Raw genomic sequence first — 24,576 nt, forward strand, 5'->3', positions numbered from 1 at the left:
ACACGCCTTTTTCTTATTTGCGATGAAAAAGCAAACGAAAAATTCACGTCTTGAAACAAGCGAACGTCGGCATATTAAAATTGAATAAGTTTTTCTGAAAAATTTATTTTAATACAAGAATATAAAAATATAAAAGTTAATTCCAAATACAAATTAAATTACTCAACCAAAAACACATATTTAAATAAATTTAAAATAGGCTGTTATTAAAACAAAAAGTGAAAACAAAATGTTAGTAATTCATTGAAGAAAAAATTATCATTTATAGAAAAGTAGAAGAAAAAATTCAACACCACCGCGGAGGCGGGGGCACAAAAACAACAAGATGAGATCAAATCGATGAGAACAACGAAGAACGATGTAAAAGACACACACTAAGAAGAAGAAAAAGCAAAAGAAATAATGAAATGTGAACAACATACAACAACACAAAGATAAAATTAAAAAAAAATACGTGCAAAGTTTTTGTTGTTTTTGTCTTTTACTACTGCTGCTGCTGCTACTTTAGTAATTCTCCACTAAACAATAGTGTTGTTGTAGTACTTGTTATTTATTCGTATTATTAGTGCACAGCCCTGGGAGGAGTAAAAACAGAAGAAGCAGAAAAAAAGAATGAAGAAGTAGAGAAAACGAAAAAATTAAATGAATTTGTGAATTTTTTATTGTTGTAGTTTTTTTTAAACAACAAAAAGTGTATAAAGCTACAAAGTCAAAAAGGCAGAGTGAAAAATATTTCTGCAATTAATTGAAAAATAAATAAATTGAAATACAAAAAAAGATAAAAAAATCCATAAGTTTTACTTTGTGTGTATGTGTTTGGTGAACCAACGCGTTAAAAATTTTGCAATTGCATTTTATTCCGTTAAAGAAAAAATATAAAAAAATCCCCAAATAGGATTCATTGTTTTTTTTATCAACATTTATGTGGTTTACTAGGGTGCTCCTTCACATCAAGCAGTCATTCAACCGAAAATTGATTTTTTCTTTTTGGCTTTTGGCGTCAAAAAAGGTAAGTTTAACACAATGACTCCTTGTTCTCAATTGAACAAGGCGTTGTCCTCGTTACGTCTTACAATAGCCTTGTAACATTATCCTGTCACTGATCTAATAAATCCTGCTGTGATAATTTAGAAATAAAAAAATTAAATATTTAAAATTCGCCACACCCTGCAAATAAAAATTGGCAAATGAACGAAAAAATTAATAAAAAACAACAAAATTAACTAAATTAACCTTCTTTAAAATAATATTGAATTTTTTTTTTTTCATAATTCCACACACATAATAAAAAGCAAATAGTTATTTGTTGCTGTTTTTTTTATAAGATTAAAAATATGTATGTTTTTAACTTCGATTTTTATTTTTTTGCAAATGCAGACATTACACATACATTATAAAACACACATTCATTTGCTAAACGTCATCAAGTTTAAAAACTAGTAAGAAAATAAAGTCGCTGAAATCTACATTGAATTTTACCCTACACTTTTTGATTTCTAAAAGTAATTTGTGAGTAAAGTAATAAAAAACTTTTTCAATTGAATGCAATTTTTTTGAAATGCATTCAGTTCTAGTTCAGTTCAGTTTGAGTTCAGTTCTAGTTTAGTTCTAGTTCAGTTCTAGTTCAGTTCTAGTTCAGTTCTAGTTCAGTTCTAGTTCAGTTCTAGTTCAGTTCTAGTTCAGTTCTAGTTCAGTTCTAGTTCAGTTCTAGTTCAGTTCTAGTTCAGTTCTAGCTCAGTTCTAGTTCAGTTCTAGTTCAGTTCTAGTTCAGTTCTAGTTCAGTTCTAGTTCAGTTCTGGTTCAGTTCTAGTTCAGTTCTAGATAAGTTCTAGTTTAGTTCTAGTTCAGTTTAGAATCGGATTTTTATATTTTATGATTTTAAGAATAAGATCCTATATAGAGGCAATACCCACAATGGGCTCACACATCCCAAAAAAGCTGTGCATCCATAACTTGATTCTAAGGTTAACGAACAAAGATAATGACGGATATTGGTAATTGATTCAGACATCGTTTCAAAATCGATTGGTACCTTTTATTTTGATATTCATGCGTTACAAATACCAATACTGGCGTATCATACTCTCCACTATAAGTGTATTAAGTAGGGTGTACAAATTATGTGTAGTAACTACTAGACTGCCAGCACATATTGACAGATTATAACACTTTTGTTGTCAGAAAAATGTTGCTTATATATATTTTTATTGACTTATAATTAGTTATACATTCGTTTTTATATATATATTTTAAATATTTATTTTTTTTAATTGCTTTAACAATTTTTCAACAAATATTGCCATTTATATATTTTCAGTAATTTTATTAACTATATATCAGCATTTGTTCATAATTTAGTTTTTTTTATCTCAAACAAAAGATTGTTTCATGACTCATAGGTGTCTGGGAAGGAATGTGTTAAAAAAAAACTTTCAAATGAGAGCATAATATGTATGATAATAGATATCTTTATTTTAACTTAGTTTATATGCAAAAATTATGAATTTTATATAACTATATATGAGTAGCTAAGAGTTAGATATTTATTAGTTTATCTAATTTTATAATACGTTTATTTATATAATTCTTCAGTAGCAATTTTTTATTTAGCTCAAAAACACACATATAATTTAGCTTATTTATATATAATAAAAATAAATAGAAAATTATTATACTATATGATTGAATATAATTTGTTCAGTTTAATATATAAAATCATACTTAATCGTCACGTTTTTAGTGCGTTTGATTTAGTGTTTTTTTGTGTTTTTTTTCAATATGTTTGCACAGTGACAAAACATATGTCTTTTTAACCCTTTTCTTGAACCATTTATTTCTGAAAACTATAAAGCAAATATACACAATTCAATTGAGGCTTTCCGGTATCAGACAACACATAGACACAAGAGAAACGACAAAATCAACAGCAGCAATAATAGAAATGATTCCTACATATGACATGGATAATAAACAATGACAACTAGAGCAAATTGAATTGAGGGAACTGGCTAAAGTAATAAAAACAAAAGATAAAATTGCAAAAAACATAGAGAAATAAGAATATACTATAGACCACCAACTTCCACTCATATCTAGAACAATATATATAGAAAAGAAAACAACATTTTACCCACTATAATTAGCTTAATAGTTAAACCTATCTATAGAATTGAAAAAGAATAAAATAAAAGATTGTTGTTGGTTTATAGTTAAATTAGTAAAATATCTATCTTAGAGTTTAGTGTTTAATTGTGCTATAAATCATATGCAAATATAAAAAGAAAAGTTGCAAATATATTAAGAGGGAATGATAGATGTATTATTTTATTACAAAATCTTTTCTAAAATATTAGCTGTATATGGACCGGCTATAGCTTTTAAATTCTTCCTGATTCTGCAAAAATAACAATTTATTATTTTACAAACAAATGCTTAAAGTTATGAAAACTAAGTTCACACCCATGTTGAAGAATTTACTAATGCAAGTAATTGTTTCAGTTGAAAATCAGGCAGATCTGATAGATCAGAGAATTGTAACGATCCCTACGCTTGATTGCGAATTGTTTCTAGGACACAGAAGATGAGTATTTGTTATCTCCTCCTCATTCTGGCGGCTTAAATATAAGTCATTATTTGGAAGACTTATTCGTATTGCATCTGAATTTACAGTAACCACTAATAAACTATAAAGAGCGCTTAGTTGCGTTCTACTGAGAACTATTAGAAAGAATGTTCTATGAAGATCGTAGTTCTTGCAATCGGGTATGTATGCTCATAAGTCCAATGGTCTTAAACTAAACCATGTAGCGTTTATGTATTTCTTAATAGCCGATAGTGGGACACCACATAATTGTTCTATGTTCAAGATATTCTCGTCCCAGCTATCGCCAAAATATCAGCAATGTTGTTGACGATTGTGTCTATCGTGTTCTTTGACCCAAAACAAGTTCGCCTTCACAGACACCCCCGGCATTCTTGGATAAGTCCTTTTGTAAAATACACACCAATCACGTATTTAATGACGATTTGACTATCAGTACAGATTCTGATATATCTGTTAGATATCTGATAGAAATTTCAGCTTGTACACTCATTTAAGAATCTAAAGGAGACTTTGGTTTTAAATTCCTCAATTAAGATGTCTCCGCCATCCCATTTGCTTGTTTTTTATCCATCTAAGTGGAGGTTCAGTCTCTCGTTATGAACTCTTTCGGAATACAACATTCAGTGGAAAGTTGTAGGTTGGTGCATACCACCAGACAATAACCCTACACATCATTATCAGTTCAATAACGGTTTGGCTATATCAGTTAACATTGCCGGGCTTTATGCCTTAGTTCAATGCAATAGTCTTTCTACAAACGTATAATTCCGACATAGCTTTAGAGGATCTAAAAGATCTTAATTGAAAGATTTTATTTTGCACTATGACGAAAGTAAAGAACACAATACTATTTCTTACAATTGTTGGGATTTATTTTAAATATAAAACATTCTTTTGTGGTTATGAGCTACTTACATATATTGTGGTTTTTTCTTGTTAACAATTAATCTTTCCTTAATAACATTAGAATTATTTGTATTCTTCTTTAGTTGTTATATGGAGCAGAATAGATTGATTTATATTTAATAAAAAGAAAATAACAACGAAAATAATTTATTAAATTATTGCTAAATCTGTAATAAGTTAAATACTTAAGTAAAGCTTGTTTTGTTTTAAAATGAGGATGAATATTCATTAAATCCAAAGAAATATATCTAGGCCTTCTAGGCGGGTCTCTTGTAGGCCCCTAACCAGTGCCTCAGTGGGGAATCGAATACACTAGACTAAAACACTAAGCACTAGCTTATCAGAGATCAGAAAGTTTTTTGCCTTAGATTAATAACTGAAACAGATAATAAATACTTCTTTAATAATTACCTTGAAGTTGTTATTATGGTTATAACATTATAATTCACCAACCTCGTTACAATTTTTAAACTCTCTAGTATGACCTACTCCCTATAAATAATTCCTTTTGTTTTAAATAAAAAATCAAAAGAAAACTCTTCAAAAACAAACAAAATTTAAAAAAAGACTTTGGAAGCAATGCTATACATATAGAAAAGAAACGGTATCATGCCATGGTAGACGAATATTTTTCAGAAATGAATGAATATTTTTTTTTAAAGAAAAAATCTATACCTTTAGCAGACACACAACACACACTCACCTGGAAATATGTGAAAAGAAAAACTTTTTTTGATTTGCAGTAGTTTTTCCTAACATTTAATTGAAGTTAAATGTAACAAACACCAAAGCCCCGTAGTTTTACAAGAAGTCAAGTTAGTACTCTTTTTCAAATAATTTATTGACTGATTTTTGGTTTATTTATCATCTCTAATATATCCCTAAGTAATGAGAAGAGTAATCAGTTTAAAGTATCATAAGTAGTTATAAACTATTAATAAACAAATCAATTCTAAGGTTTATAGTCCATTTTTAACCCTAAATTATAAGCAGAATTAGTATCTTCACCTCGTAGTGCAGGGAACTCCCAGCAGTATGAGTAGCAGTGGCAGCAAGTGCAATAGATTGAAACTTGCGCAATGTCTACTTGAATTTTCTGTTTATTCGCAATGTTTTTTTTTTTTGGTTTCTGTTTTTATTTATTTTTTTTTTGTTTGAGATGGAAAAGGGGGGTTTTTGTAAACTTATGGAAGGAGAGAAAAAAAGGTATAGTTATATTAATGTCTAATGGCTATAAAGAAGATAACTACAAACTCTAAAGATAGAAAGTACTTTACAGAGTGGTTGTTTGAGTGGTAGATAGGTAGCTAGTGCTGTATACACATATAACTATAAACACAAGTATGTATGAATGTTGGTATGAAGTAGAAGAATGCCGCCACTTGGTGGGTTAGCGTGACGAATAAATAAAATTTGTAAAATTGAAATACTTACCAGCGTATAATGAAACATGATGTGTAATTTTATGCAGCAGGCAAAAAAAAACAAATAATAAAATGAAACAAATTAAAAGTAAAACATAAAAATTTAGTGAAAATTGTTTCTTTTTTATCTAAACACACTTGAGGAAAGAAAACTCTTTGAATATATATAAAAACCTAAGCGTTAATTTTATTAAAATATTGTTTTTTTTTCAACGCTTAACGCTTGAAAGAGGTTAAGTGACATTGCAATTTAAGTGTTAAAGATGAAATATTTATTTAATTTTGTTCTTTCTTTTTATCAATCTATCTATCTATCTATCTATCTATCTATCTATCTATCTATCTATCTATCTATCTATCTATCTATCTATCTATCTATCTATCTATCTATCTATCTATCTATCTATCTATCTATCTATCTATCTATCTATCTATCTATCTATCTATCTATCTATCTATCTATCTATCTATCTATCTATCTATCTATCTATCTATCTATCTATCTATCTATCTATCTATCTATCTATCTATCTATCTATCTATCTAACTACCTATTAAAAAATTAAAAATTTAATTTTATAAAATTTTAATGTTATTTGCATTTTTTCCATTGCAACTTATTACAAATTTCTATAAATAAAAGTAGTCAGTCGTCGTGTGATGAGGTCATAATAGAAAATGTCATTTATTATTATTCTAAACACAACACTTAATTAGTGTTTGACCTCATCTCATGTTCAGCAATAATGAGATAATTATACAGGGTATTATAAAAACATATGTTAATATTAAAAAAAATCACTTAGATCTTGTTAAAGTGCAAGACATAAATAGGAAATATTTTTAATATTCTAAAATAGCTTCTAATTTTTAAGACAGATCGCAACTCTTACAAACTCTGCAATATCAGGCGAGAAAAAATATCTTGTAAATAATTTTTAGAACAAAAAATTTCAAATTATCTTGATTTTAAAATAACAGCTCTTGTTAAAAAAACACGTTTGCTATAATAAACCGTAGGCATATTTTAATTTGAAATCATTCCCCTGTGTCATCTTTATAACACTTTTACCAACAGGTCAGACATAAAATAAACTAAACTTTTGTATTAGTTTACATTTTACAAATAAATTTCATGCAAAAATAATTTAAACGTAGTAAAACTATATGAATGAATGAAAAGATATGGTATAACCAACGACCGACCAACTAAACATTGAATTTTACAGAAATATGATACCAACAAAATGCTTGTTGTAAATCACAAAACCTTATTGAGGTGTCTAACTAATTTGAGGCAAAGCAAATATTCCACCTAATACACTTTCAGCATGAATATACATTTCAACAATATTTTATTTCTTTTCATAACAAGTTGGTTTCTTTTTTTTAACCAAAATTAAATTTTTATTGTTTATTTGGTCAATTTCTTTTTGTTTTCTATATCGTTATGATTAAAACGTTATCTTTTTTAGGGTTATTTCTTAATATAAAGAAACTTCTTATCATATTTCTTAAGTATAATAACCGCCAATTGACTTGATAACTTTTAAATTGAATTCTAACTTCATTACCACTTAATAAAATCACAAAATTATTAATGAAGTCGTAAGTTTTATATTCTATTGCTTAACCAATAGTTTTATTTATGAAATTCCAACACGACAAGTATTTGCGGAAGAATTTTGAACAAACTAACAAAGCAACCGGCATAATATTTTAATATTTAATTCTATTTCAATACTTTTACAACACACGACCACCATATGTTTACAAATTGGGTGCAGATAAGTCTTTTTAATATCCATAATTTTTTTAGCTCTTTTGTCTTTTTCTTACCATTTGGGTGTGATTTTTTATTTGTTTTGTTTTCTTCCTGTTGCTTTTTACGACCATACATACATATACATTTGTAAATAAATATTTGTTATTATCATTATGTTTACTTTTATGGTCATAGAGTATGGTTTAATCACTAGTGATTTTCGTGTTAATTTGTCTAATTCCTTGTATGCATGTCAACAATATGGTGTGAATTGTTTAATTTAGGTTTTCCTCACTTACATTCTTTTATTTATTTTATTACTTAATTATTTTCTTCATTTTTGCAAAATTTAATAGTATTAACCTTTTGTAAAGAAAGTTATAGCTTATTTGGATTCCTTCTCTTAAATGGGATACAATAAGTGTGATTTGTATTACCTTCTAGTTCAGTTCTAGTTCAGTTCTAGTTCAGTTTTAGTTCAGTTCTAGTTCAGTTCTAGTTCAGTTCTAGTTCAGTTCTAGTTCAGTTCTAGTTCAGTTCTAGTTCATTTCTAGTTCATTTCTAGTTCAGTTCTAGTTCAGTTCTAGTTCAGTTCTAGTTCAGTTCTATTTCAGTTCTAGTTCAGTTCCAGTTCATTTCTAGTTCAGTTCTAGTTCAGTTCTAGTTCAGTTCTAGTTTAGTTCTAGTTTAGTTCTAGTTCAGTTCTAGTTCAGTTCTAGTTCAGTTCTAGTTCAGTTCTAGTTCAGTTCTAGTTCAGTTCTAACTCTGATTTAGTTATTTTTTTTGCAAAAGTTTGGCCTTAAATTGTGAAACAAATTTTAAAATTTTACAAAAAATTTTAATTTTTAAAAAATTTCAATTAAAGTTCAAAATTATAAAAAATGGTTTATCATAAACCGCATTTATATTTTAGTGCATACTGATTAAGCTCTTATAAAATACTTTATAGTAATTTAAGGCGGCCGCTATTAGTTTATTATTGTCATGTTGTTTTATACAAAATGTAAAATGTTTTGTTTTTATTCCATTGCATTTATAATAACCTCGCGTCATTCACTCATTTTTTTCTCATTCAGTAGTACTCACTTTCAATAGCAAACATTGTTTTTTTTTAAACAACAATAAAATATCAACATTTTCGTTACTTTCTAGCTACTGATTAATATTTGTTTTCGAAAGATATCAGAGTTAGAATAAATAAACATATAAATGACTCATGCTGGCGGCTGTTGTAAAATTTATAATTTTATTTAGAAATACAACAGGAAAAAATTAAATTTTTGTTTAATAAACTCTTCTTTTCTATGATTTATTTTTAGCTTTTAATGTTTAAATGCTGAGCAGTCTTGTTGCAAACTAATCAATATTGAGAATCCAACAGCACAATGCCACTGCCCAAACGTTCAATTGAGCCGGTGCATGTGGCCCGTTCTGTCTATCAGCAGGATGAATTACAATCGGTAGAATTGGAAACAGTCACAAATACAACATTAACAAATATCATAAGACAATTGTCATCGTTGTCAAAACATGCCGAAGATGTATTCGGTGAATTGGCACGTGATGTGGGTAATATTGGTGATCGTGCCAATTCACTGCAGGCACGCATCGATCGTCTAGCCATTAAGGTAACACAACTGGATAGTACCGTCGAAGAAGTTCCCCTAACGGACATCACACGAAAGAAAGCTTTTAAATCTGCCAAAAATTTCGATCAACAAATATTTTCACGAGCCACTATGCCAGCGCCAATGCTGGAAACATATGCACAATGTGATAAACCACCACCTCTAGATAAACTGAACGTTTATCGGGATGATGGTAAAGATGGTCTTAAATTCTATACAGATCCTAATTATTTCTTTGAATTGTGGCGTCAGGAGATGCTTAAAGATACGGAACGTGTTATGCACGATAAAGGCAAGAAAATGCATCGACCACGACAGGATGGTGGTGCTAGTGGTCGGGGACATAAGAAACGAGTGCGTACACCCCATAATACACGAGAGAAACAACGACAAATTGCTATTGGACATGGTGAAACTTTAATGCCAAATAATGTTATTTATCGAACACCAAATTCTGTGGTCAACGAAGAAGCCGGCTATGGTGGTAGTAAGTATATCAGTTTTTTTCTAATTTCTATACATTATTATGAATATATGCATACAAATTTATAATTTTCTATAGGTGATGGGTTTTGTAGAGATATGATTATAATTAATTTATATTAACTCAAATAATTTTTCTTTTATACTTTTTTACAAATTTATAATTTTTATTATAAAAGCTTCTATTAAACGTGTTGGGGTTTCTTAAACTTTTTTTAACATAGAAGAGTTTGAGATTCCTCAGTCTTCGATAGAACATTTTGAGTTACCTCGAACTTCGATAGAACATTTCGTAGTTCCTCAAGCTTGTATAACAATTTGAAGTTCATGAAACTGTGATAATTAGAGATTTCACAAACGTCTATAGAACAGTACATAAAGGTTCCTCAAACTTCAAATAGAAATGTTAAAAGGATTCTGATCCTCAAACTTTTATAGAGCAGTTTAAAGTTCTTTAAACCTTGATATAACAGTTTGATGATTCTGAAACTTCTATAGAAAAGTTTTAAATTTTCCAAACTTCTAACTGTTTCCGATGTTTCTAAAACTTCTATAGAACAGTATATAGTTTCTCACACTTCTATAAAACTGATCGAGGTTTCTCAAACTTGTGTAGAACAGTTTATGGTTCTTAAAACTGAGATAGAAGTGTTTCTGGTTTCTGGAACTTTTATAGAACAGTTTAAAATTTCTCAATCTTCTATAGAACAATAAGTGGTTCCTCAAACTTTAATAGAGCAGTTTAAAGTTTTTTAAACTTTGATATAACCGTCTGAGGATTCTGAAACTTCTATAGAATAGTTTGAGGTTTTTCAAACTTCTAAATGTTTCATTGTGAAACTTCTATAGAACAGTATGAAGTTTCTTAAACTTCTATAGAACTTATCGATGTTTCCTAAACTTGTATAGAATAGTTTAAGGTTACTCAAACCTCGACAGTACAGTTTAATTTTCTTAAAACTGCGAACTTACAACTGAAACTTCTACAGAACAGTTTCAGATTTCTCAATCTTCTATAGAACAATAAGTGGTTCCTCAAACTTTGATAGAGCAGTTTAAAGTTCTTTTAACTTTGATATAACAGTTTGAGATTTCTGAAACTTGTATAGAACAGTTTGAGGTTTCTCAAACTTCTTACAATTTCTGATGTTTCTGAAACTTCTATAGAACAGTTTGTGGTTTCTGAAACTTCTGAAACGTTTGGTGAAATTTCTATAGAACAGTTTGATGTTCTTCAAACTTCTATTGAATAGTTTTAAGTTTCTCAAACTTGGACAGAACAGTTTCAAGTTCCCCAAACTTTGATAGAACAGTCTGCTGTTCTTTAGACTTCTATAGAATCGTATGAGGTTCTCAAACTTTTATAAACGGTCTTTACAATCGGTCTGAAGCAATTCTATACGATATAAATAATTCACTATAACAAACTTGGAAATATGCGGAAATATGCTAAAAAATTTTAAATATTATTTGGATAACAATATATCCAAATATTTCTTAAACATAACAGAGATTGTTATAAATGATATAATTTACTATTTAGTCATCATTCCGTTATCTGTCTGTCACATGTCTAAGAGTACGATCCATTCAAACTAGATAAACATGAAATAAGTTACAGTTTTTGCGAAATTCGAAAATAAGAAAAAAACACACACATTTGAAACTTTCCCTTTTTTTCATCATGTCCGTCTGTAATGTTGTTTTTCTGTCTACTTTTCCACTTCACATTTTCATCAAGTACTAATTTCATACTTCAATTTTACAAGAAAAGAAAATTGCCAACCAAACCAACCAACCAATTATTGATTTTCAATATTTAGCACAACTTGTTGAAATACACACTGTCACAGATAGTGAGAGTGGTACGACAACAGCACAACAACTACAGCAACATCAATACCATCAGCAACAATATCAACTAATACAACAACATCAACTACAACAACAACAACAGCAACAACATTTAGGTGGTAATAATGGTGGTAGTTATGATGGTTTACAATTAAGTCGTCTTAGACCAAATGTGATCAGCACAAACAACTTTGATGATTTAACATGTAGGTACGACAACGGCACGACAGAGTTTCAAAGCGAAATCAAAATTTCAAGCCAATTTTTTTTTATAATAACAAAAGCAAATTAAAGCTAAATGCCAAGCGAATTCAAAATATGCCAAAACAAAAAATTTAGTGTTCTAGTTTATAATTATTTATGTGAAATTGTTTTAAAATGTTTTTACTTTTTACTTTAACTTCATTAATAGAGTAACATGAATTATTTTTTTCTTTTCTATTATTTACTTTTGTTTTAGTTTACTACAAAACATTCACAACAAACATTGCTGCGTCATTAAGTTATTTTAACCAAGAGTGAATAAGAATGAATCATTTTCTAAGCTTTTAGCTAATTTTCTACAGTGGGTTCTAAAGATAAAAAACATTTTTTAAAATTATTAATACTTTTGAGTTATCGATGTACTTTATAAATTTTGCAAAAGTCTGTAACAATAATTTGTTTAAAATTTTTAGATCTATCGAGAGCTTCAAAGAGTAATTGTACGAATATGTGGCCATTCAATTATATAATAAATTGCTTACAATCGCTTACACTTTAATACCAAGAGCTTCAACGCAAACCTTTACTTCTAAAACCCTTTCCTCGATATTTTTATATACTCTTATTAAACCTGACTCAATTTCTGCAAAGATTTCGTTATTAGAGATAATTTCAACAGAGTCAATTTGCCAAAAGGATTTGTCATATATTATATTAGTGTAAGTCGTATACTTACTACCTAAACATTCACTATTTTGTATAAATTTTCTCTAAATAATGAAGGTCTTCTTAAGCTAAGTTCTATTTTTTTCATTTCACAACTTTTACAATGTGAATGTTGCGTGCACAACCCAAACATTCGCAAAACTTTTCTAAGTCAGATCACTACTTGAAATTTCTAAAAGATTTCCTATTATCATTTCATATTTATCTTTAAACTTCGATATAAGAGTTCCTCTAACTTGTATAAACTTGTAGAATAGATCGTGTTTTTTTTAACTTTCTTTTCAACGCCTTGATGTTTCACAATCTTATACATCAGAATGTAAGATAACATGATCTGCCACAGCACAATTTCATTAAACAGATTTAGATTTCTCAAACTTCCATGAACTTCTTTAAACAGTTTCTGAAAGTTTTTTAGAACTTCCATATAACATTTTGAGATTTCTCTAGAAAAGTTTGAAGCTTCACAAACTTCAATATAATAATTTTAAGTTTTTAAAACTTCTATGGAACAGTTTGAGTAATTTGAGTTTTTTTAAACATTAAACTTTTATAGAACAGTTTAAGATTCATCAAACTTCAAGCAGAACAATTTGAGGTTCCTTTTATACCACCTGCCTGAAAAGCTAAGATTTCATTTATAATTTTGGCCGAAATTATTTAATTTCGTCTCGGTCTGAATGAAATGAACAGTTTGATGTTTCATAAACTTCTAAAGAAGAATTTGAGCTTTCTCAAACATCTAGTACAACAATTTAAGGTTTCTTCACCCACGATCTATAGAACAATATGAGATTTCTAACACTTCTACAGAACAGCTTAAGTTTCTTCAAACTTCTATGAAACAGTTCTACTAAACCATTTCAGCTTCCTCAAACTTCTAGGAGAACAATTTGAGGTTCCTTTAACGACAAGAAGAATAATTTAAGGTTTCCCCACCATCCATCTATAGAAAAGTTTAGGGTTCTTCAAACTTAAATACAACAGTTTGAGGTTTTATAAACTTCTATAGAACAATTTGAACTTCCTCAAACTTTAGGGATTCTCAAACTTCTAATAGAATAATTTGAGGTTTCTCCACGCACCATCTATAGAACAATTTGAGATTCCTCAAACTTCTAGAGAACAGCTTAAGGTTCCTCAAACTACTATAGAACAGTTTGACGCTTCACAAACTTTTATGAAACTTAACATGCCTTGCAAGAGTTTTCCCTTTATTTATACTTTTAATTTAAATTGATAAAAACACACATTAGAATGGGGTCGGAGGTCACAGTTTATGTTGATAGTCAGGCAGCACTTAAGGCCCTAAAATGTTATGCAGTTCATTCCAGATTAGTAAGCAGCTGCTACTAATCCCCGATCTATCTGGGATGTATACAATCAGGTTGTGTTGGGTTCCAGGTCATTGTAATATACAGGGTAATGAGATCGCTGATGAAATGGAAAGACAAGGGTCAGATCTGGACAATAATAGTGGTGTTAATAGGAGGACTATAGGTTAACCTCCGACGAATTCAGGAACTTCTCCAACCAATCCAGGCATATTAGGATGGAATGCAGGGTATCCAAAGCCTTAGGGCCGAGGTTGAATGCCAAGGCAACCTGAACACTATTAGGATTGGACAGAAGGAGTATTAGAATTCTTGTAGGAGTGATAAGCGGTCACTGCGCAATAGAAGCCTTTTTGGGTAATTGGGTCTTTTACACACAGGAGTTTTGTAGGTTGTATGAGAACGAAGTGAAGCTAGAGACAGTAGAACATATTCCATGACGATTTAGGAGATGTAGATAGGTGTAGTATAGGCGACATTCTAGGATTTGTCAGGGGAGTGGATTGGCTATTTAGGCACCGGACCTCGCAGAATTCCCTTGCAATACTATCAACACTCTTGCTATATTCGGATAGGAATTCAGTAATTTCAAACTTATCTCACCGGCTTTTCTATCTTCTTTCTATTTATTTTTCTCGTTTCTTCTTAAAGGGAATCACAATAGACGCTCCTGGGTCTCAGAGTGGATGTATACCTTTTGGTATAAAACCCTTTTAAACAAAACTTTTAATAAACTTCAGAGCATGATATTTTTGAATTACATTAAAATTTTCTATGATATAAGAACCCACTGTGCAAGCAATAGTTTACAATACAACAACATAAGTCACTCTGCGAGTTTAACTGGCAAATCATATAGAAAATAGCAAAAATCTTTATTAAAAACACATTAGTTTCATTTGCTAAATGTTATAGTTTAAAACTTAAAATTTTCTTTTTTTCAATATATTGCATTAATCATTTTATGTCACAAATTAGGTTAATAATATAGTTTGTTTTTTTTTTTCATAATTTCATTAAATTTTATTTAAAACAAAAATAAATGTTTCATTTACTTAATCATAACATTCATTTATCGTTGTCATTGTCATTATTATGTGTCGTCTGTATATTTTCCAGGCAATGTTAAACCTTATAATATGCTTTCACATTTGGAAAATAACAGTAATCTGGCGAAGCAAACTGCTGTTGCCATTGCAGGTCAGAGAGCATTTGTTTCTTCTTCTACTACCACTATCCTTTTAACAAATATAAAAACAACAATAAACTAAACAAAATTAAATTAAATTCAATAAAAACAAATTAAGTGTTTTTAAATATTGTTTAACTCAACAACAATATAAACAACATATCTTAAAACATTTATATATACATACATACAGTTTTTATGTATTTAAATATATTATATATGTATATGTTTTATTATATACAGCTATACTTCTGATACTACCCTCCTTCTCTCCCCCCAAACCCCCTCACATTTCTCTTACTCTCTGTCTTTCTGTTTGTATCTTTTTTTTAATTTATCACTTTTCATAGCAGCACCACAAACACCACTTGTTGTTTTTACCCCCTCCCCCTCTCTTCTCTTTTTCTCTCGCTCTATTCCTACCCGTTTTGTCATAAATTATATAATATATTTACTTTTTTTTCATTTGTGTACATTTTGTATTTGTTATAATTCAGTAATTTTGTTATAATTGATGTGACTTTTAACATTATTTTTTAGCTTTTTTTTAAATTCAATTCAATAATTTATTGTTTTTCTATTCATATAAACTTGACCTTGTATTACAAACATTTACAATTGTTTTTATAAAAGTTAAAATTCTTTAAATTGTCTTGCAATACTGTTTATTTTCTTTTTTTCTAATCAAGTTAAAATCCTTCATAAGTTTTTATAGAGTTTTCTCTCAAACAATCAATCTATTTTAATTATAACTAGTTATTTGTTTGAATTTCTGAATATAGCAAACTATTAAATAATAAATTGAATTCTTTTTGATAAATCAAAACTTTTCCTTTCTATAAAACGTGAAAATTGATTTGTTTATTATAGTAACTCATTTATTATACAAAAATTCTTTAAAAAACTAGAGCAGCGACTATCGAATAACAGAATCAAGTCAAGAACGAATATTCTATTCTTTAGTCCAAAGTTCAGTGTATAGTCAATAATCTGGTCTATAGTCTAGTTTATAGTCTAGTCTAGTATATAGTTTAGTGTATAGTCTAGTCTATAGCCTAGTATATAGTCTAGTCTATAGCCTAGTATATAGTCTAGTCTATAGCCTAGTCTATAGTCTAGTAAATAGTCTAATCTATAGTCCAGTCTATAGTTTAGTGTATAGTTTAGTCTATGGTCTAGTCTATAATCTTGTCTATAGTATAATCTAAAGTGACTATAAACTAGACTTTAGACTAGACTATAGACTAGACTATAGACTACACTATAGACTAGTCTATAGTATATAGTCTATAGGCTATAGTCTACAGTCTATAGTCTAGTCTATAGTGTAGTCTATAGTCTAGTCTATAGTCTAGTCTATAGTTTAGTCTATAGTCTAGTCTATAGTTCAGTCTATAGCCTAGTCTATAGTTTAGTCGATAGTTTAGTCGATAGTCTAGTCTATAGTGTAGTCTATAGTGTAGTCTATAGTGTAGTCTGTAGTCTAGTCTATAGTCTAGTCTATAGTCTAGTCTATAGTATAATCTTTAGTTTAGTCTATAGTTTAGTTTATAGTCTTCTATAGAGTCTAGTCTTTAGTCTTGTCTATAGTCTATTCTATAGACTAGTCTGTAGTATAGTCTATAGTCTAGTCTTTAATCCAGTCATTAGTCTAGTCTATAGTCTATTCTTTAGTCTTTTAGTCTTTTTTTCTTTTTTTAGTCTAGTGTTTAGTTTAGTGTGTAATCTAGTCAATAGTTTAATAATCTAATCTATAGTCTTGTCAATAGTCTATTATATAGTGTAGTATATAGTCCAGTCTCTAGTCTAGTTAATTGTTAAGTATATAGTATATACTATAATCTAGTTTATAGTCTAAACTATAGTATATTTTTTAGTCTACAGTCTATAATGTTATAATCTGCTTTATAGTCTACTCTATGCTATTTATGTAAAAATCTTTAAAGCGGAGAATACTAACTTTGTCTCTAAACTTTCAATTTACTTATGACAACAAAATTGATTCAAACTATGAAAGTCATTAAATAATGATGAACATCTTTGATAAAAATATCACTTATTGTCTTAAAAATGTGTCATTAAATTATCAGATTACTTTATAATAAATACATAGTTTTCTCTTTTACATATTATGTATTATGAAAATTTATAAATATAAATTGTTTCTTTAGTTAATAAATGAAAAAATTAAATAATAACATAAATAAGCTTGAAATGATTTTGTTTATGTAATCTGAAAAATTTTGATAGAAACTTTTTCAAAATTAAAAAGATAATATTGAATCGCCAAAAAATAAGCTTTTGCCTCCGTTAGATTATTTGGCATTTAGATCATGATTTATGTTTTAATTAATCTTTTATTAAGAGATCATTTTTTAAGAAAAAACTTCTATTAAACAAAAACTTTTTTAAGTTGTTAATAACATTTAATAACTTAGTTTTTCTAAATGCGATTTTCATTTTTTTAATAAACCTAATTACTCATAAAATGGAGCAAAAGGTCAAATATCACACATTGACCTTTTTGTCACCATCATCATCATCAACATCATCATGCTTGTAAGCAGAGAGTGAAAAGAGAGAAAATAATATCGTATAAATAAAGATGTATAGTACTACAGTAGAAATATTTTAACAAGCACACATACATATGTAATATATGAATAAAAAATTTGAATTATTTTAACAAATTAAAAAAATATTTCTCGTTAAGTAGAGCAAAGGTTTTCACACAACAAAAATCGATAAAAATATGTTAAATTTAATAATGAATCATAAAAAATTCCTGCAAAATGTATTCCCGCAAATGTATTCGACATTTTGGCCTTAGGTCCTTTTATACACTCTCATTAATATAACATCAACTTCCTTTCATAAATGTTTTTATTTTATTTATATTTTTCTATTAAAAAAATGTATTTTATTTTGTGTTTAACATTAATTCTTTTGGCTTGCTTTAGAAAAAAAAATCCCATTTTAGCTTTAGAAGTTTAATTCAATATCTTTTCTTAAGAACAAACACCCTACATGACTAATTCTAAAATTACTATCTATCACTTCTATACATTTCCTCTTCAAGTGCTCTGTACGTCGCTTGTGTTATCTAAAAAATATGAAAAAAGTTAAAAACTTCTTTGTGCTGCTGTTATTGATTAATAAACTAAATTATTGAAATAAGTTGCAGCTTTAGAAAATCTAAAAAAAAGAAAATTGGCTTTAAAATAAAAAAAATATTGCTGTCGTACAGTCCATGTCAAAATAAACAAAACTAATAATCAACATAAAAGTGTTTTCTAAATGTTAATGTTTTGTTTTTCTCTCTAAATTATTAAACAACATTTTACAATTCATTAAAATTACAATTTCTTAACATTTATATTGTTTTGTTAAATAAAATTCTTTTATTAACAATTTTATTCAAGTTGTTTTTATTTTCTTTCATAAACAATAATCTTTAATTTATGTTTATCAATGTGTTATGTATTTATTTCTTTTGTATTTTGTTCTTTTATTATTGTAAAAATGTTTATATTTTCTTTTGCTGTTACAAAAACAATGAAATGATTTTACAAATTGATTTATATATTTCTTTACTATTTGCTTTATTTTCTTAAAGGTATGGGCATTTACGAGACACGACCAGCACGACCCAATTCTATAGAATTGCGACGCAGTTATCAATCCGAACAAATTGATGGTGTTTATGGACCGTTATCACCACAAAATGCTGGTAATATGATGACAAATGCCCAAGGTGGTGGCAGTCAGTATGCTACAACAGCATATGCTGCCAATGGCATGCATCCGTCACAGCAAATGCAACAGCATCAGGGTATGGCTGGTATGCAGCATCATCAACAACAGTCACATCTACAGCATCAACAACAACAACAACAGCAGCAGCAACAAATGTATGATGATGCTCTCTATCATCAATCGCATGCCTTGTATGGTCAAACCGGTCAAGGTCCCATGTCGCCAGAACCGATTTATGCTCCCGGCACACCATCACGCACCAAACCACGACCCTCACAACCACCACCGGCACCACCTTCGAATGGTAGTGGCGGTGGTACACCAACAGCATCGAGCGCTAATACACCTACACGTGGTCGCAGTATGTCTACAAGTCGGGATGCTCTGCCACCACCACCTCCCATACCCGATGGTATGATTAACACCACATCACCATCACAAATGTTGGCTCAATTGAATGGTGGCGGTAGTGGTCATATTGCAGCAAAATTATTAGCTCGCACCAATAGCACATCGAGAGCTGGCTCTCCCCAATTGGCACCGAGCAGTGTACAGGATGCGAATGCCTTAGTAATGGCACAATTGAATAATACCATAAATAGTTTTAATAGTATGACTATGGGTGGTGGTATGCAACAAATGAATTCATTAAATGATTTGCCACCACCACCACCGGTGCCGGATCAGGTGAGTAAAATGAGTCAAATTTTGACAACATAATTAGCTTATTGATTTACTAATCTTCTTTTTCTTTTGATTTCTTTTTACAGCATGAACCAAAGCTTTCGCCACCTAATGCAGCGCCACCACCACCACCTCCTCCACCACCATTGGATGAGAACGGTTCATCACCTATTAATCAAGGACCACATCAAATTATGCCAAAATCATTGCCAAATGGTGATATACAATCGAACGGAATGATGGGTGGTGCAAAACCACAACCTAAGAAAATATTACCACCATTCCACGATACTAGATCCGATTTAATGAAGGCCATAAGAGATGGTATGTTTAAAGGCTTTAAATTTATTAATTGAGTAAATCCATGATCGACAAAGAACTTTGTTAAAAGCTTTTTTAAACTCTTAATTTTTAAACACGAGTATAAAAAACGATAAAAAAGTAAGAGAACTTATTTTTTACTCTTTGCCGATGTATGGAGTAAATAGACAATTTTCCAAACTTTCTCCTTTAATAGAAAATTTTCAATTTTTATAGAAAATTGTCTCGTTTTTTATAAAATAAATATTTTTTTTATAGAAATATTACTGAAATTTATCAAAAATTTTGTCCTTTTATAGAAAATGTTTTCTTGTTTTTAAAACAAATTCCGAAAATGTTCATGTTTCAAAATTTCTTTATTAAAAAATGTTTAACGAAATTTTTTCCAGTTTATAGAAATTTTTCGAAATGTTCTCTTTTTATAGAAAATTGTTTCTTCCCAGAAAATTTGTATTAGTTCATCAACTAGTTCACCATTGTCACCTTCGGAACTTATTCGGAGGAAGCGTTATGGAGTAAATAATCGTTCTTTGGAACGCTTCTGGAACTACATCTTTAATCAATGATATTTGTTTGAATTTGTCAACCTCGGAACTAGTTCCAGGGAAGCTTTAGAGAACGTATAATCAAATATTTCTTTTGTAGCGTTTTTGTTTGAAATCATTTCGATTAGGAGCAATTTTGAGAAACTGTAGAAGAATTTTGACATATACATTTCTTACGTAAAATTGAATATAATTCTTCTGCACCCATAATCTTTTAAAATATTTTTTGTAAGGATATACGTTACAAGCAGCAAACAGAACGCGTTTTCAATTTCGATAAAAATAAGTTTATACATTTTTAATTTTTGACATTTTTCCATTGAAGAGAACTAGTTCCTTGAAAACTATTTAGAAGTATTTAAGAACCACAACAACATTCTAAGGAATGGGTTCCAGAAGTAATAGCGACACTACTAGTTCCAAGGCTGTTGTTTAAGAATCGGAAGTGGTTCTGTTTTCACTCGTTCTAGAACTAGTAATTTTTAGAACAAGTTATAAAATTTTTCCTGGGTGGTTTAAAGACAATTTTTGGGAAAATATTTTTAAATACAATTATAGAAAATGTTCTCTTTCATAAACACTTTTCGGAAATTTTCTCTTTTATATAAAAAATTTTTCGAAATTTCCTTTTTTTTCGATGAATTTCCGAAAAAATCTCTTTTTTCCGAAATGTTCTCTTATTTAAAGAAAATTTTCGTAGATGTTCTTATTTTTATAAAAAATCTCTTTTATAAAGAAAATTTCTCTTTTTCCGAAATGTTCTCTTTTTTATAGACCCTGTCCTTTTTAAAAAAATTTTACAGATTTTTTCTTGTTTATAGAAAATTTTTATAGAATATTTATTCGAAATGTTCTTTTTTTGATAGAAAATTGGTTCTTGTTTATAGAAAATTTTCGAATATAATTATTTTTTATAGAAAATTATGAGAAATTTTATCTTTTATAGAAAATTTTCGGTAAAATATTCTTTTATATAGATAATTTTCAAAAATACTCTTTTTTCCGAAATGTTCTCTTATTTAAGAGAAAATTTTTGTAAATGTTCTCATTTTTATAGAAAATTTCTCTTTTAAATAGAAAAATTTCCGAAATTTCACTTTTCTCGAAATGTTCTCTTTTTTATGAATTTTTTTTTTCGGAAATGTTCTCCTTTTATAGAGAATTTTCGGAAACGTTCATTCTTTATAAAAAAAATTATCAGAATATTTTTTATATAGAAAATTTTGTTGGATTCTCTTTTTTTTTTAAATGTTCGAATAATTTCTCTTTTATATAGAAAATTTCGGAAATATTCTCTAATTATAGAAAATTTTCGGAAAATTTCACATTTTTATAGAAAAATTTCGAAAAATTATATATTTTTTTGAGAATTTCTCTATAAAATATTCTTATTTATAGAAAATTTCTCTTTTTAAAAAATATCTTGTTGTAGAAAATTTTCACAAAAAAAATTTGAATTTTTATACAAAATTCGAAAATCTTTTTCAATATTATTTTTTAATTTTTCTTTTATATAATAAATTTTTGAAATGCTTTTTTTTTATTGAAAAGTTTTGAAGATTATTTTTTTTAGAGAATTTCAAAAGCTTATTTACGAATATTTAAATTTTTTCAAAATAAATTTTTCTAAATTTTATAAAAATTTTTTAATGAAAAATTTTTAGAAAATTTTCGAAGCTTTTCTCTTTTTTTCTAAAGATTTTTTTTTTTTTTTTTTAAATTTATACTTTTTTTAAATTTAATTTTTGAACTTTAAATAACATTGTCTCTCTTTTTTTGTCATTTCCCCAGGAATAACACTTCGCAAAGTGGAAAAATCTGAACAAAAAGAAATCGAACGTAATACTGGTCTTCATGATGTGGCCTCAATTCTAGCTAGACGTGTTGCAATAGAACTTTCCGAATCCGAAGACTCGGACAGTGATGACGATAGTGAAGGTTGGATGGAACCAAATGAAACTTCTGCTTGATCCCTTATGTCTTCGTTAATACCTGAAAAAATCAAAAAGAAAAAGTAAATTTAAAATGAAAAGTAATAGCATTTGTTTGTATTTCTTGTAACACATTAAATAAGAAAAGTGCATTTGAAAAAAGCAACTAGTTAAACGAAAAAAAGTAATATGAATGTCTTTGTCAACTACACCCCGCCCCCATAAATCCTTTAAATTCCACTTTAAATAGACAGATAAACTCTTCTACTCTAAATGAAAGCAACACAAATTATTATAATTATAACAGGAAATATAAACGAAAAAAATATTTAGAATCATGTCTTGAAAAGAAATGTTTTTTTAGCAGTCATTAATCTATATAAAAAACAATAAAAACAACAAATATTATGTATTTTTAAAGTATTGCTGGAAAAGCAAAAAAAATTAAAGCAAAATATGCAACATAACGAAATGAATTAACAAAAACTTGAAGTAATAAAATGCAATTGATTGATATAAACTTCTTTAAGAAATTAACAATAATGAAAAAAAATACAACAAAGTTAATCAAAAATTAAAAAAAAAAACAACAAAATTTAATATTCATATAGATATTTCTAAAAAAAATATAAAAATAATATGTAAACCATAATAAGTATAATAATAAAAATTACCACACAACTACATATTAAATAACAATAAAATAACATTAACTTTTGTATATATAAAATAAATATTAAATAAAAATCGTTAATTTTTTTATATAAATATAAAACAGAAACACATAAATTATTAATTAATTAAAACCATTCAAAAAAAACTTAATAATAAACAAATTTTGCTCTAGTATTTATAAATTTGTATTTATCCTACCTACAAGATTTTTTTATATATAAAAAATATATAGTTTTTTTTTTGTTTATATTTAACAATGTTTTTAAGATTAAATTTTTGGTCTGTAATTTTTAAAACACTTAAGTGTTCAAAAATTAAAAAAAAAATTCTACTAAATTTAATTATCAAAAGGTGACCAAGCTCTCAAATATTTAACTTTATATTATTATTTTTTTATGAATCGGTGGAATAAATATCTTAAACAAAATTATTTGTAAAATTTTTCAAATTTCTATTTTTATAGTAAATTATTAAAAAATTTCTTTTTTAAAAAATTTTCTTTTTTTCAACTTTCTTAACACAATTTTCAAACTTTTTTTTCTTCAAAAAATACTTTCGAAAAATATTTTTAAAAATTTATCTTTTTAAGAAAAAATAAATAAATCGCAAATAATTTTCAGAAATTTTCTCTTTTTTCATAGACATTTTTCGGAAAATTTCATATTTTTTTGTAGAAAAGTTTAGGAAATTTTCTCTTTTATTATAGAAAATTTTCAGAAAAATTGTTTTCTTTTATAAAAAAAAATTATAGACAATTTTCGGAAAATTCCTTTAATTTTTATTAGAAAATTTTCGGTTTTTTTTAATTTTTTACGAAAATTTTCTTTTGTATTTATAGAAAATTTTGGAAAATTTCTATAATTTTTAAAAACATTTTCGGAAAATTTTTCCTAATTTTATAGAAAATTTTCGGAAAGTTTTTCTTAATTTCAAAAAAAAAAAAAAGAAATTTTCTCTTATTTTTATAGAAAATTTTCGGAAGAGAAAACTCTTATTTTTATGGATAATTTCGGAAAATTTCTTTAGTTTGTATAGAAAATTTTTGGAAATTTCTCTTTTTTTTTGTAGAAAATTTATTTTTTTCTTTTATAAAAATTTTTTCTTATTTTTATAGAAAATTTCTTTATTTTTATACGAAATTTCTCTTATTTTTATAGAAAATTTTCGGAAAATTTCTCTTATTTTTACAGAAAATTTTTGGAAAATTTCTCCTATTTTTATAGAAAATTTCTCCTATTTTTATAGAAAATTTCTCCTATTTTTATAGAAAATTTTCGGAAAATTTCTCTTATTTTTATAGAAAATTTTCGGAAAATTTCTCCTATTTTTATAGAAAATTTTCGGAAAATTTCTCCTATTTTTATAGAAAAATTCTCTTATTTTTATAGAAAATTTCTCTTATTTTCATAGAAAATTTTCGGAAAATTTCTCTTATTTTCATAGAAAATTTTCGGAAAATTTCTCTTATTTTTATAGAAAATTTTCGGAAAATTTCTCTTATTTTTATAGAAAATTTTCGGAAAATTTCTCTTATTTTTATAGAAAAT

The 24,576-nt window shown here is 27.6% G+C and overlaps 1 protein-coding gene across 2 annotated transcripts; it reads left to right on the forward strand.

Annotated features, from left to right (window-relative positions):
- On the forward strand, positions 1-22,442 carry LOC111690420 (wiskott-Aldrich syndrome protein family member 2). Of its 2 annotated transcripts, XM_046952156.1 has the most exons (6): positions 1-1,008; positions 9,017-9,814; positions 15,048-15,128; positions 18,734-19,560; positions 19,644-19,881; positions 22,215-22,442. In XM_046952156.1, exons 2-6 carry the CDS (start codon positions 9,085-9,087, stop codon positions 22,391-22,393), a joined length of 2,055 nt encoding a protein of 684 aa, XP_046808112.1. In that variant the 5' UTR covers positions 1-1,008; positions 9,017-9,084; the 3' UTR covers positions 22,394-22,442. The 2 variants fall into 2 exon arrangements, with proteins under 2 accessions (XP_046808112.1, XP_023308659.2); XM_023452891.2 differs by lacking the exon at positions 15,048-15,128 and having other exon boundaries at positions 5-1,009; positions 9,019-9,814.
- Positions 22,443-24,576: the final 2,134 nt, after the last annotated feature.

Source organism: Lucilia cuprina, chromosome 2 (assembly GCF_022045245.1).
Source record: "Lucilia cuprina isolate Lc7/37 chromosome 2, ASM2204524v1, whole genome shotgun sequence".
NCBI lineage: Eukaryota > Metazoa > Arthropoda > Insecta > Diptera > Calliphoridae > Lucilia > Lucilia cuprina.

What these genes read in the sequence shown, in the direction of transcription:
- LOC111690420 (XM_046952156.1), top strand. Translation starts at nt 9,085, where the DNA reads ATGCCACTGCCCAAACGTTCAATTGAGCCGGTGCATGTGGCCCGTTCT. An exon ending in AACTGCTGTTGCCATTGCAG is followed by an intron (nt 15,129 to 18,733) that starts GTCAGAGAGCAT and finishes ATTTTCTTAAAG; the next exon opens with GTATGGGCATTTACGAGACA. An exon ending in CACCACCGGTGCCGGATCAG is followed by an intron (nt 19,561 to 19,643) that starts GTGAGTAAAATG and finishes TTCTTTTTACAG; the next exon opens with CATGAACCAAAGCTTTCGCC.